Source organism: Caretta caretta, chromosome 15 (genome assembly GCF_965140235.1).
Source record: "Caretta caretta isolate rCarCar2 chromosome 15, rCarCar1.hap1, whole genome shotgun sequence".
NCBI classification, from domain to species: domain Eukaryota; kingdom Metazoa; phylum Chordata; order Testudines; family Cheloniidae; genus Caretta; species Caretta caretta.
The window spans coordinates 8763687-8778691 of record NC_134220.1 but is presented as its reverse complement, the minus strand read 5'-3'; the positions used below and the strand labels follow the sequence as shown (position 1 = coordinate 8778691).

General features: G+C 43.0%; 1 protein-coding gene across 3 annotated transcripts in view; it reads left to right on the top strand.

Moving 5' to 3' along the window:
- Positions 1–446: 446 nt before the first annotated feature.
- FBXO21 (F-box protein 21) overlaps positions 447–15005 on the top strand; it is a 47685-nt gene continuing 33126 nt past the window's right edge. Inside the window, exons 1-7 of one of the 3 annotated variants that reach the window (XM_048821118.2) lie at positions 447–849; positions 5180–5315; positions 6497–6591; positions 10947–11068; positions 13720–13866; positions 14207–14343; positions 14751–14887. In XM_048821118.2, coding sequence (XP_048677075.2) covers positions 668–849; positions 5180–5315; positions 6497–6591; positions 10947–11068; positions 13720–13866; positions 14207–14343; positions 14751–14887 — 956 coding nt within the window. In that variant the 5' untranslated portion in view covers positions 447–667. The remainder of the gene's footprint in view (positions 850–5179; positions 5316–6496; positions 6592–10946; positions 11069–13719; positions 13867–14206; positions 14344–14750; positions 14888–15005) is intronic. The other 2 variants (XM_048821117.2, XM_048821116.2) reach the window with 2 other exon arrangements.

Sequence of the window (15005 nt, the reverse complement as noted above, 5' to 3'; positions counted from 1 at the left end):
AACTCAAATTCAGATCGAGAACCGGGGCTCACGTTGGGAACTCAAATTCAGATCGAGAACCTGGACTCACGTCGGGAACTCAAATTCTGATCCAGAACCCGGGCTCACGTTGGGAACTCAAATTCAGATTGAGAACAGGGGCTCACGTCGGGAACTCAAATTCAGATCCAGAACCCGGGCTCACGTCAGGAACTCAAATTCAGATCGAGAACCTGGACTCACGTCGGGAACTCAAATTCAGATCCAGAACCCGGGCTCACGTCATGAACTCGAAATCAGATCCAGAACCCGGGCTCACGTTGGGAACTCAAAGTCAGATCCAGAACCCTGGACTCAGATAAAAAACTCGCTTTCAGCTCAGGAACCTAGGCGCTGTTGCAATGGGCAACGGGAACGCCTCCTGCAGTCCTCAGCCCGAGCAGCTCTTGTGCCTGCTGTGGGTGGGCCCTGCGCCCTGCTGTGCGCCTCTCGGGGAGCATGAACTTTGCGATGCTCCCTAACTCCTTCTGCCCCTGAGGCGCGGCTGGGCACGCAGCCTTTGCTCTGCGCCTCTTTTGGAATCGGACTTTGCAGACGCTCCCTACCCCTGCGGGTCCCGGCCGCGCTGCCGAGGGGGCGGGGCGGGGCGGCGCGGCGTGCGGGTCACTCGCCCAGGTAAACAGCCAAGATGGCGGCGGCGGAGGCCGGCGGGACGGGCCTCACCGACCTGCCCGGGGAGCTGCTGGAGCTGATCCTGTGCTGTGGGGTCCTGAGCGCCGCCGACATCGGCCGCGTCTCCTGCACCTGCCGCCGGCTGCGGGAGGCGTGCCAGGCCCGCGGCAAGGTCTGGCGGGAGCGCTTCCGCCTCCGGTGAGCGCCGAGGCAGAGCCGGGGGGGAGCCGGTTCCGACCCAGCCGCGGGGGGGCGCAGAGGCGGAGCCAGGGGAGCCGGTTCCGACCCAGCCGCGGGGGGGGGGCGCAGAGGCGGAGCCGGGGGGGAGCCGGTTCCGACCCAGCCGCGGGGGGGGTGCAGAGGCAGAGCCGGGGGGGAGCCGGTTCCGACCCAGCCGCGGGGGGGGGGTGCAGAGGCAGAGCCGGGGGGGAGCCGGTTCCGACCCAGCCGCGGGGGGGCGCAGAGGCGGAGCCGGTTCCGACCCAGCCGCGGGGGGGCGCAGAGGCGGAGCCGGTTCCGACCCAGCCGCGGGGGGGCGCAGAGGCGGAGCCGGTTCCGACCCAGCCGCGGGGGGGCAGAGTTTCAGGCTCTGACCTACTCTCCAGTCGGGTCCTTGGCCCTGGGCATTTGCTGACTCAAGTCAGACTGATCTATGTGTGGACAGACCGGGGGTTGGGCTCAAACCTGAGTCTGAGCCTGGGTTTAGGAGGCTGTGTAGACACCCAGTCAAGGCTTCCTTGGGAGAACACCCTGTGTACAGTATCCTGGATATGTCTACACTGCAGTTAAACACCTGCTGCTGGCCTGTCTTCACTGACTCACACTGGGACTGCACCGCTGTAAAACTGGAGTGTAGATGCTCCAGCCCAAACATCTACACTGCAGCTTTACAGCCCCGTAGCTTTAGCCTTGCGAGCCCAAGTTGGCTGACGCCGGCCAACCCTGTGTGTTTTTAATTGGAATGTAGATGTACTTCCAGGGTGCTGAAATGTGGAATAAAATGAGTTGAGTGAATAATTGATTTTCTGTTTCTGGGGCTGAACCAAAAAAATCTGGAAAAAAATATTTAAAAATATTCACTAGTTCAATTTTTTCATGTCAGCCTCCACCCCCATAATTTTTTGTTTCAGGTTCAGCAAAAGGTTTTGATGGACCCAAAATGTGGTGGTGGTTTTCCTTTTTGGGTCATTTTTAGATTGCACCCTGTTTTGCTGCTGTCTGTTAAAAAATAGTTAAATTTCTAAATGAAATTCCTTTTCAATATTATTTCATTTTGTTTTGCCAAAGCTATTCATCTAATTTGACCTGAATTCATAAATAGTTTGTGTCTTAAAACGTGTATTTTTGGCAAGTTTACTGTTTGCTGGAGATTTTTTTGCCCAGCTCTAGTTTGGAGAAAGAGAGAGAGAGAGATTAGAGGGCAATGATGCACCTGTCAGATGCATGTGACTCAGTGCTACTCACTCCAGAAATTTTGGTGGTAAAATCCAATAAACAGGACATGTTATTCTTAGGTGACCCTATTTTCTCTGAATCAGAAGCATCATACTCAACATGATTTCATGTGAAGAAGCGTACACATAGACTAATGCCCTTTTAGTAACATAAGAAATGTTACATTTGTTTTTGTAATCGGGAGTCCATAATGTGTATTGCATCTCAACTGTAGCTCAAAATGGCAAACAAAGCTAGTAAAATATCTTTTGCTGACCTCTGATGGAAAGGACAAAAGGCAAATTAGGGAACTCTTCTGCCCTGCCCCATCGAGATTCTAGCTTGGTGAAACAAGGAAAATAATGTTGTCAGTCACAAGCATTGGTTGAAATAGATAAGTATGTGTAAAAAGAAAAGGAATACAGACTAACACAGCTGTTACTCTGAAATAAGTATGTGTGTAGTTCAGAAGGCTTTCAATATAAGCTATTGTCAATAAAATTGGTTTTGAGGGCTGCCAAATTGGATAGTGCAAGAGATTACATCTGCTCGTTTCACTTTCTCAGAAATCATAAACTCAATAGATGATAAATATTCTCAAATTAATTTTTAACATATAAAATTTCAGTTTGAACATACAATGTACTGTTCCAAGGGCTAAAATCACTATATAATCTGTGATGAATCTCTATAATTCACTACAGCTATTGGGCTTTCTAGATTAGAATAAATGAATCTGATACTTGGTTTTGTTCATGTCTTGGCACAAAAAAAACCCCAGTTGTCTTCATAGAATATCAGGGTTGGAAGGGACCTCAGGAGGTCATCTAGTCAAACCCCCTGCTCAAAGCAGGACCAATCCCCAACTAAATCATCCCAGCCAGGGTTTTGTCAAGCCTGACCTTAAAAACCTCAAAGGAAGGAGATTCCACCACCTCACTAGGTAACACATTCCAATGCTTCACCACCCTCCTAGTGAAAAAGTTTTTCCTAATATCCAACCTAAACCACCCCCATTGCAACTTGAGACCATTACTCCTTGTCCTGTCATCTGCTACCACTGAGAAGTCTAGATCCATCCTCTTTGGAATCCCCTTTCAGGTAGTTGAAAGCAGCTATCAAATCTCCCCTCATTCTTCTCTTCTGCAGACTAAACAATCCCAGTTCCCTCAGCCTCTCCTCATAAGTCATGTGTTCCAGTCCCCTAATCATTTTTGTTGCTCTCCGCTGGACTCTTTCCAATTTTTCCACATCCTTCTGGCAGTGTTGCTTTCTCTAACTGCCAGTTGGCTTCTAAAATTTAGGTTAGTAAATGAAACTATTCTTTCTCCACCTGTGAAAGAGGCTACTGAACAATAATTAGTTCATCAGTTCAGCAAGCTATGACTTTGGGTAGGTAGCCGGATATGTTCATCAACTCAGTAGTTATAATTTCAGGAGCAAGCCTGAACTTTTAGAATGGTTCAGAGCCATTCTTGAAATTGATTATGGTGAGTGTTTAGTAGATGCTCATGTTGCAGTAGCATCCACTTATTTGATAATAGAACTTTTGGCTAGAGTTTAGATATTGACCTTGTAATCCTGGCCAGATTCCATTTTGAGTAATTACATTTTCTCTCTCTCAAATTCTCACTGTAATTTTAGTTGGACAAATTATTCTTTACTTACCACCCTAAAATAAACAGTTGTTAGTATTGTTGCAATGTGGCTGCATTTTAGTCATGGGTGAGTAATTGGGGATCCATTAGAATGAAAGGTACTATAGAAATACAAATGTATTTGGCTAGCCTCTAAATTTGTGTGCCAGCAAATTCAGGGTAGCGTTACTTTTAACTAATAGTAAAATATTCTCCATATGTTTTAGTTCAAATAGTATAGTTACACATTGACTTGGTTAATATCTATTAAATAGAAATAAAACATGTCATTCATTATTTTAAGAATCTGAACACATTTTATTTAAGGCAAGTCATGTCATTGCTTGAAGAAAACATAGATATTTACTTTTCGGATTTGTGATGGGAAACAAGGGTGCATGAAAACTTGTAACATTCTGATACAATTTTTAAAATAAATATTAAAAATTACAAGTTACAAGTGACCTCTTATCTTAAGAAACGGCACACAGTATTTCAGCTGTACTGAGTGCAGTTCTGCTTCATCTTTTAAACACCTTCATTAAGCAGCTGATTTTTCTGTGTCTTTTGAGTTGTCATAGGTATCATTGTGCTCGTTCCTATTCTCTTAGACTGGGGCTGCCACTCAGCAAGGTGTCCAAATGATGCCAGTTTATTGGGGCAAGTGCTTTTGTCAATATTAGCCTCAGAAATAACAATTGCAATTGAGTTTTCATTTCAAATACAACATTTTGTGCCTTAGATAGTGAGAGGGGCTTTGTACTTTGTTAACTTTCAAACTGAAGGGCTGATCAAAACAGGTGCATCTTTAAGTTTGTGTGTGTGTTTGTGTACTTTAAAAGTACTTGGAGAAGCCGTTAGTAAGATCTGATTTCATAATTCTGTGATTTTCCTGCAAGAGTTGTTGTCCTTGTTTACACCTAACTCAGTGTCCAGAGCTATATTCTGCATACCCTTTTAGTTAGAGATTTCAGCTGTAGCAGGAGAAACATAGGGCAATGAATTCAAGTCCTGTTAGGTGAGAACAGCGTCACCTTTAAGCTGTTTTGTCTTTAATATTAGAAAATATATGTAGTTTAAACTATAGGCTTATTCTTTTATTGATCTGAGGACTTAAAATTATTTTGTAAAGCTTTAGGGGGAGATTCTCAAGTGCCTAAGGTATTTAGGAACATAAATCCCATTCAAGTCTCTGATATCTGTGCCTCTTCAGCACTTTGTGTTTACTGTAATCTAACCAGAAATAATCAGACTGGAGGGGAATAGGAATTCTACTCTGCTGCTTTTACTTCAGTATGTGGATAAATTTTTAAAATATAACGTCTTGACTTAGTCTCAGGTACCCAAGTCACAGATGGTTAACTGCCTAGCAATAAGTAACATATTTTACAATATTAAACTGTCTTGTGGAGGCTGCAGTATTAACCACTGAACCTGTTCCTGTGTGTGTTACATAGGTGGCCATCACTTCTGAAATACTATAGCCAGACAGACAGCGTTAATTGGCTAAAGGAATATAAAGCACGGCACAATGCTGGCTTAGAAACGCAACGAATTGTAGCATCATTCTCCAAAAGATTCTTCTCAGAACATGTAAGGTTTCTAATTTATTTATACACTTGAAAATAACCTAGCCGTTTGTGCACTAGTATCTCTGACCTCATATTTCTTGTCATCTTCTCACTCAGAGGCTGAATCTTTACATTTCCTTCTACTAGCCATTGTTCTTATTATTTACTTATATTGCAGTAGCATCTAGGAGCCCCAGTCATGGACCAGGACCTCATGTGCTAAGTGCTGCACAAACATAGAACAAGAAAGCTGTCCTTGTCCAATAAAGCTTCCAATCTAAGTGTAAGAGAAGAGAGAACAGATGGATACAAGGGGAAGTATGAGGAAACAATGAGACACTATTGACCAAATAGACAAGATGGATGTAGGGTGGGGGAAGGAGTGTAACACACAAGCAGAGTGAAGAATGTGATGGTGGTAGATATCATGTTAATTCCATAATATTTTTCCCCCTTGGGTGGGTTTACATAGGAGGGGAACAGCTAAAGGGAAAGGAAGGGAATAAGGCAAGGGAGGAGGGGCAGGTGTGGACTGAAGCTGATGTCAAGGGACTTTAGGGGGGTGGGGGTGAGGATAGGAGCAAACAGCCAATCAGCACAGGGCACAGGAAGACAGAAGCTGGAAACCTACTGGTCCTTCAGAATCAGCTATCTCTCTTTTCAGATTAGTTGGCTCTGCCGTTTTTATAGATTGTGTGACAATGTGCTCTCATGAATGGAGGGTACTGGGGCTAGACAAGCATTTTTTAAGAAATAATGTGGATATAATCAATAGACACACAAAGCACTATGTTTTACAGTTAAGTAAAAGTAACTTAAATATTTTCCATGTCCATTTCTGTAGCATTTATGAACTTTACATTCAGTGTAAAACTAACAGGACCACCATGTCACCCACATGAAGAATTGCTGCCCTGTTGTTTGTTTACTGGGGCACATGGCTGGTCATTGATGTTTACTCAGATGCATCTTTCATCGTAGCTGGAAGACTGCAAAACTTCAGGTCATTTGAATTATTGGAGGCCTAGTACTGTAGATGAGCACCCTCCAGTGAGAACTCTGTTTGCCAGGCCTGGAAAATCTGTTTTCAGTTCAATTTCACTTGTGTATACAAAGTATTAAATTGGGTTCTTTGAAATTACCTATCTCTGCTTGAGAAAGTAAACTGTTCTGTAGTGTATAACACAGTGTCCTGTTTGCCAGGTCCCCTGTGATGGCTTCAGTGACATTGAGACTCTTGGGTGCCCGGGTCATTTTTTTGAGGACGAGCTGATGTCTATCCTTAACATGGAAGGAAGGTGAGAAAAAAATCAAAGGCGTTAGAAATGGAAGTGGAAAAGACTAATTTCATGTTAGCTGAGTGGAGGTGAATCCTACAGTGGTGAATGCACTCTGGTCATATTCAGGGTCATTTCATCCTCCCTCGTTTAAAATAAACAGATAAATGTCACAGCCTAATAAATCTCAGCATTATGAAGTTTATCTTAATATTCACCTTTCTTTCCCTTAGGTACTAGCTGTCTCTTTGTTTTTAAACTTCAGAACAAGCATAATGGAAATAACTTTCCAGAGGGAAAACACTTTAAATATTCTACAATAAGCATGGCTTTTGGCACAATGTGCTTGAAGTCCTTTCTGTTGCTTTTCTGGTTTTTGGTGGGGAATTGCAGCTTACAACTTCTTTTGTCCTGAAATCAACTTGTTTGAGCCACTACAACATGCACTGTTTGGTTAAATTGCATAAATACGAGCGTTACATTGATCACTTAAATTAAAGATAGAAACAAACCAATGCACTTTTGGTTCTTGTCTGTGTAAATATTTTTGTTGCCATTGTTAATCTCTGGAGCAGTGAAGAGGTGAGCATTATCATTCAAACAAGACTCCATTACAGTGCTGTGCTATCAGTGGCATGCAAACAGTAGAAAGCTGCTTCTGTTGTGATTGAAATGACAGTAGATTTCTCTTAATGTTTCCTGGTTGCCTGTTGTCCTGATTAAAGGGACTGTCTGAAAAGACAAACTAGAATGAAACTATTCATTTAATTTTCTCTTCACATTATTTTGTAACTTCTGGGTTGAAAATTGTGGCTTTCATTTTGTATTTGACAACTGGTTAAACACAATTTGAGCTTTTGCACTCGCCAAATGCATTCCCATAAAGCAGAATTCATGCTAATTACACCCTGATTGAGCTGTAGTCCTTGCCATTCAATATCATTAGGCTAAATTGTTTCCCTGGAAAATGTCCCAATAAACGGGCTGTCCCTATGGAGCATCCTGATTAATTAGTGGAGGATAAAGTATTATGAGATTTGATTCTTTCAGTTGGCAGGATGGAGAAGAATTGCTTGGTCTGTGGCTTGGGGGAGAAGGAAGAGCAGGGGAAGAGAAGGGAATTCTCTTCAAGGAAGCAATTCAAATGTGTTTCAGTGGAAACTCCACAGCATGAAGAAGGAAGCCAGACTGAACAGTAACATTTATTTTCTGAGCAAATGTAAGAAACTGCACATTCCAGAGGACTCCCATCTATAACCCTCTGACCACCACACACAACTCCATATACGCTGAACAGCTCTGTAGAAGGACCTCAGAAAACTCAGAAGTCCTCTTCTGTACCTTACATACTCCAGAAGAGACCATCTCAAACAAGAAATCTATCTTATGGTCCCACACACTGGAAGAAAAAAAAACCAGGAGACCTACCTAGTGATCATGCAGGAAACACAAAACAACTACTTTAAAAACAAAACCAAACCCCACTTCTGACAGCCATCCAACACAAAAACAAAAAGTGGAACCAACTATTACAACTCCACAATGCACAAAGTACCACCTCCAGGAGAAACCACAGACACCATGATCAAACACATGGACACCGAACGACAACCCAGCATCATCAACCTATCAAGACTGCTCCTAACCGGAACTGAAATATCTGTACGCTCCAAGAGACTGAATTTCTGCCCCACCACAGAACCTGATACCTTACGAGCATGTGGAGAACTAGAAGAAATCTTCTGCTTACTCCATAACAACACTACCCACAACTACCACCTCCCCACTGACAGTCCATAAGAAAAAAAATAATCTGATTGGGTGCCCTACCAATGGACAAAACCACCCAGCGGATCATTACATCAATTGCTTTAAGAAAAAAATTTGACTCTGAAATCCTCAGCAAATGTTATATCTGCCACAGTCCCTACCACTGACAGGATAGCTATAGGTTTCAGAGTAGCAGCCCTGTTAGTCTGTATTCGCAAAAAGAAAAGGTGTACTTGTGGCACCTTAGAGACTAAGAAATTTATTTGAGCATAAGCTTTCGTGAGCTACAGCTCACTTCGTCGGCCCTGAAATTCCAACCACCAGATAGCGATCAAACCACCAGACAAAGTGGGTGCCATGATAGTCTGTATATTGTGATGTGTACATCAAAGAGGAAAACAGGTAACTCTCAGACACTACCTACTGTAAAGTATTTCAAAAAGACCCCATACCACCGTTTACACAGGAGTTAAATGATACAGTACCATCAAATCCTTCCTCAGACAGCTCCAAGAAAAACTTTACAATCTCATCCCACACAGACCCAGGATACACAAATGAGGGAACCTAGGCAGACCCATCCTAAATGGCCATGGCACTTTTACTGACGGAATATCGGGACTCATAGAAACCATCCTCAAACTACTTATGACACAAGTTTCAGCTTCCTCCGAGACAAAACTGACTTCCTCCAGAAACCCCACAACATTAACAACCTTCCTGAGAACACCATCCTTGCCATCGTAGATGTCCTCTGCCTATATACCAACATCCCTCATAATGATGGCATTGTTGTCTGCCTTAGATACCCACAAGGTAATTTACAACACTCAGAAATCCACCCTAAACGCAGCATCAAACTTATCCATTTCATTCTCACCTGCAACAATTTCATATTTAACAAACGTTTAGCACAAACCATGGGAACAGCCATGGGCATTAGGATGCCTCCCCAATATGCCAAACTCTTCATGGGCCACTTTAGGAAGAACTTTTGGGAAAATGCACCATGAAACCAATGATATACCTGAGATAGATCAATAATTTTCATCTTCTAGACAGACAACCTAAACTCCCTCATAGATTTCTACCATAACTTCAACCACCATCACCCCTCCATCAAACTTTCCCTTGTGCACTCCCACACCAGCATCAACTTCCTGGACACCATGATTAGCTTCAACAGTGGAACCCTACAAAGGACTATACAAGAAACCCACAGATGACCACACTTGCCTTGAGAGATCCAGCAGTCACCCCAGACACACCAAGAAATGTATCTACAGCCAGTTACTCAGATGCCACAAAATTTGTTCAGAAAGGAAAGTTCAGGATACACACCTAAACACACTTAAAACTGCCTTCTCTAAACAAGGGCATTCCACCAGAAAAGTTGATTGCATCTTGGAAAGGTCCACCCAAATACCCTGGGAGAACCTGCTTCAATACAGAAGAAAAAACCCACTGACTGCACACCCTTAGTTGTCACCTACAATCCCACTTTGGAACCCATATTGGGTATCCTCAAACAGTTACAATCCGTATTTGATGGGAACCACATCCCCAAAGAAATCTTTCCCATCCCCGCTCTTCTGGCTTCCAAACAACTCCCCAACCTCTCCAGTCTCATCATCAGAAGCAAGCTCCACATCAACTCAAAACTGCACCAGACCCTGCCAGAACAAGAGATGCAAAACCTGCAGATGTACTGTCTCAGTACCACAATGATCAATATCCTCCACAACACACCTTTCAAGATTTATGGCTCCTACACGTCTGTCACATGCGGTGTACTTCAACCAGTGTATCAAATGACCCAGCAACAATTGTGTAGGTGAAACCAGACTATTGCTATGCTCTGAAATGAACTCACAGAAAAATAAGACAAAAACACCCTATCCTGTGCGGCCAAACACTTTTCACAAAACAGTTGCTCTATATGTGACCTCTCAGCCCTTGTTCTGAAATCTGCAGAACACCTTCCAAAGACGAGCTTGGCTAGACATCAAATTCTGCTAAACACCAAAAATAATGGACTCAATAGAGACACTGGTTTTATGGCTCATTACAACAATTTGTAACACACCACACTGCCTGCTAACCATTTTAGGTAGTTTCCTACAGTGTGGAGAAACCGATTCGCTTAACAAAATCTGTCCCAACTTGTGTTTAGTTCAGACACTCTATGAGGCTTGAAAGCTTGCAGCTTCCACCATCAGAACTGGGTCCGATAAACACATGGCAGTAATAGTGGGTGAAATAAAACTATGGTGAAAATTAATGGAGTTCTGCCTTCCCATTCTGGGTCTGGGACCTGTCCACTTGTTAACATTCTGGAACAGAAGAGTTTGAGGAGGCATTTAGTAGTAAATTGGCAAAGGCCAGTGGTGACCCTGATAGATGTGATTTATGAGTGTCTGTAAATTGGAACTGTTGGCATTTAAATCCCCTAACCATGTATGCCTTGGCTGTATTCAAGATCACCTCCTTAAACATCCCCTGATGGTTATTAGATCTTTGAAACGACCGGGCTTGCAGAGATTCTGCCATTGCTTGTTAATTTAGTAGGTGATAGGGCCTTTACATTTTTATGTTTAATTCTACAGGAAGTGTCTAACCTGGAAGTACTATGCAAAGAAAATTCTTTACTTTCTACGACAACAGAATATTTTAAAAAATCTGAAGGCATATCTTGAACGACCTGGGGACCAATTGTCATTTTTGGAAGGTGAGTATTGGCCTGAAAGAAGTCTCATGGTTTATTGTGATGGATTCACGAGGTCTGGTCTATGCCTTACCCTGTAACCAGTGCCCTGTGAGTGTTTCTGCAGTGTGCCAAACCAAGGATCCACACAGATCCACGGAGCAGAGCTGTGGCCTCTACAACTCAGAAACTGGGCTTTCAGGCACCAGTGATCCCTGTCTCTGGGGCTCCCTGCATTGAATCCAGCCAAGCCAGGGTCCTGGGAGAGACTCATTCCCACCCCTTTAGGGCACAGTGCTCTAAGTATCTGCAGTAACACCAGGCAGCCTTTTCAGAACACGGTAACTATTGATTAATCACCTGCAATACAGAGTCTGAAAGTCTTTAGGTTAGCATGAGAGGATATGGTTCCTATTGATGGGAGCCAGGGCATTGCCATGCCCTGCTCCCCTTTTGTCTCCCAGTGCCAGGAGAGAATCTTCTCCTGTATCAGTGTACCCTGCTCTTAATTCAGGCACCTGACACCTTCCCCCTTTGTTCTCCAACTTCGGACCTTTGCTCTGCTTTCCTGCAGAAAGGTAGGGGGAGTCTCCTCCTTCTGGCTGTCTTTTGGGTGTGACTTTTCCAGGCCGTTGGGATTTCCATTGTCTCTTCTGGATAGGGTTACCAACCCTTCCAGTTTCGCCGGGAGTCTCCCGGAATCGGGCTGTACCTCCCAGTGGTTACTAAAGCCAATCTGGGAGATTTTAGGCTGCTAAAAGTCTGGCTGCACAGCAGGGCTAAGGCAAGCTCCCTGGCCCTGCGCCGCTCTGGAAGTTGCCGTCGCGTCCCTGCAGCACCTAGGCGGGGAGGGTCTTCACACGCTGCCCCCGCCGCGAGCACTGACTCCGCAGCTCTCATTGACCAGGAACTGCGGCCAATGGGAGCTGCAGGGGCGGTGCCTGCAGGTAGGGGCAGTATGTGGAGCCCCCTCCCTTCCCCCTACCCCCCCCCCCCCCCGCCATGGGCTGCAGGGATGTGCTTTGTAGCTGCATTGTTGTAATTGGTCAAAGTAAATGTGCTTTAATGAGAATTGCAATGAGTTTTGCTTCTGTATATGTTTAATGATATTTTGTCTAGAAAAGTATTTCTGGTGTGTTTTCACTTTGTCCTCAAATGTTTTAGAATAAATAGTTACATTCCATGCCTATTTGGCTCACAGAATGAAGATTAATGTTTAAACATTATGAAAGATTTGTTTACACCATGTTTTGTAACCTCTTCCTGTGTACAAATGAAATCTACATTTATTAACTATCTTTCAACTTTGTTCCTCAGGGTAACTCTTTGCAAAAGGCATTTGCTGTCATTTCTTTAAATTAACAAGTAATCTTATTTTTCTTTAAAATATTTGCTCACCAGTGTAGTCTTAGGAGATGCACTTATGTGATTGTCACAGGGGACAGTATTTATATAATATCAAGCAGCCTACTTCAGTACCATGTTAGCTGCATAATGTCAGGCATTCAAACTACACTAGGCTTCTTAAAAATTAGGTGTAGTTTATTTAAAATAAAATCCTGAACAACCTCCTTTTAAAGTTCTAATAGTGGGGGAAAAGTGCTCTTTAAAGAAAATTTGCAGTATTGCTGGACACCTGCTTTCCCCAAAGTTGAGCTACGTCATGTAAGCCTGAAATAGAGAACTATGGAGAGAATATGTTTAGACTTTGGAAGTGCAGGGTTTTCCCAAGATTTGGGGGAGAAGCAATCAGTCTTGGTGTGTACTCTAAAAATATAGTAAATGTGAAAGTTAAAACCCAGTTTAGAGAGTTTATTTTGGTGTTATGAGTTAAAAGTGGTGGTAGACTTTAGAGAAGGGAATGTGTTGGGGCAGGCAATAAAAGCCAAAGGCTGCCACTTTATGGGCTTTTTTGGAGGAGAACTCTGTGGCTGATATTGCAGGAGGTGTGTTTGTCATGCATATTAGTCTGCTAATGTATAGAGCACTTTGCAAAACTAGAACAGACATGATCCTTTTTGCAGAGATCTTAGAGATCTTCTGCAGTTGAATATAGACAGGACAAGAAGTTGGACAATAGGAAGGTTTTGGAAAGAGCAGCGACAAGGCAACCAAGGAAGGATTCTCGGAAAAAGTGTTTTTTCTCCAGGAGTTTGACAGAGGACACTTGGACAAAAATGAGAGACTGTTCTAAGAATAGTAGACATGTTAAATATGAGCAGAAATGGAGTTGGATTGCGAGTATGGAAGGCCTTACAGGTGAGATTCTTGAGTTAGCAACTGCTGAAAAGATTCGAAGAGGAAGGGAAGAGAGATGACTGGTACAGAATTGATCTAATGCAGCTTCCCCTATTCTATGTTAGATTCCATTACTTCTGCTTTCAAGACACTGGGGGACAACTTAGCCCTAAAGAGAAGGAGGTTGCATACTTGAGATTCAAAATCTGAAAGTCTGAGAAGTGGTTGCAAGACGTAAATACATGTCTCTTTAAAAGTCAAAGGATTCATATAATTTGTGTCTGTCTCCATGTTTTATGCATTTGGGTATGACTTTATATCAGAACCAATGAACATTTTAAAAAAATGTGTTTTGCTAAAATATGTGCTTTTAAACAAAGAGCTGGAAAGTGAAGAACAGACCAAAATCCTGTTTTTAAATAGTTTATCTGTTCCAGGTGCTGTTTTAATTGACCAGTACTGTAATCCTCTCTCAGACATCTGTCTAACGAGTGTCCAGGCGCAGGTTGACGATATCACAGACAAAGTTCGCAAAGCCCTGCGGACCAGAAACCCTAGGCATCCAAGCTTGGCTCCAAAGGCAGGTAAATGTGATCTAGTTGGCCCTTTCAGAGTGATGTTGCTCGTCTTTATGTTGCCTAAACAATGTTTATTTTGTTTAACTTACTCCATAATTTTTTAATAGCCCTAACACGGGGCTTGGGAGGTGTCCTTTTCTTTCTTGGAGCCATTACAAACTGAACAGCAATCAAATCACACTTTTGAGTGTCCTCTAAGATCTGAAAGAGGAGAGTCTCTCTCCCATGAACGTTATGAAGTGTTCTGTGAAGTTTGTTCTATTTCAAGGAATGAGCAGCCAGTCTGTGTATCATTACTTAAGTAATAATCTTTTCTCTCTGTCTTGTCACTCTGTATTCATTTTAGGAGAGGTCTTGATTGTTCCTGATGTGGAGTTTCAAAGACAGGTACTGGATGCTGTGAATTGTGTCCTGTATGAACAGTTAAAATACAAAGGAAATGAGATGGATTACTACAACTCCTTGAATTCATACATTCACCAGGCAAGTGTGTATTTACTGAACCAGCCTAGGAAGCCACTGCTAGTACAAGTTTGAGAGAGAATTCTACTTACACTTTTTTGTCATTTTTGCATGGATGAGTAAATAAATTAAATCTGTATGCACCAATCCTGCTTTGAGTAGGGGGTTGGACTATAGATGACCTCCTGAGGTCCCTTCCAACCCTGATATTCTATTCTATGAATGTCACAAAGGGGTGGCTTGCTGTAAACAGTATCGTATGTTAACTCTCTGTGCACTTGCTGCTGGGTCAGTGGATTTTGAGGCATTTTGAATAAAATTGCATCTCCGCTGAGAATCCTGGTACTCTAGAAATTGAATTTTTTAATGTCCTGCATTAAATAACCTATGATTTGTAAGCTTCCCTCTGATTTAATCTCATTTTTCAGGTGTTAATCCGTAGGACAGGAATCCCTATCAGCTTGTCTGTGCTCTATTTAACAATTGCCAGGCAGTTGGGAGTCAGACTCGAGCCAGTCAACTTTCCTAGTCACTTCCTGCTGAGATGGTGTCAGGGGAAAGAAGGGTAAGATTTCTGTTAATTCCGTTTGACTTTTGGGAAGACCAATAAACCATTTACCCCCAGGAGGCAGTTTTCCCAACCTGAAACTCTGTTGGCAGAGAGGTCAAGTAACGCAACCATC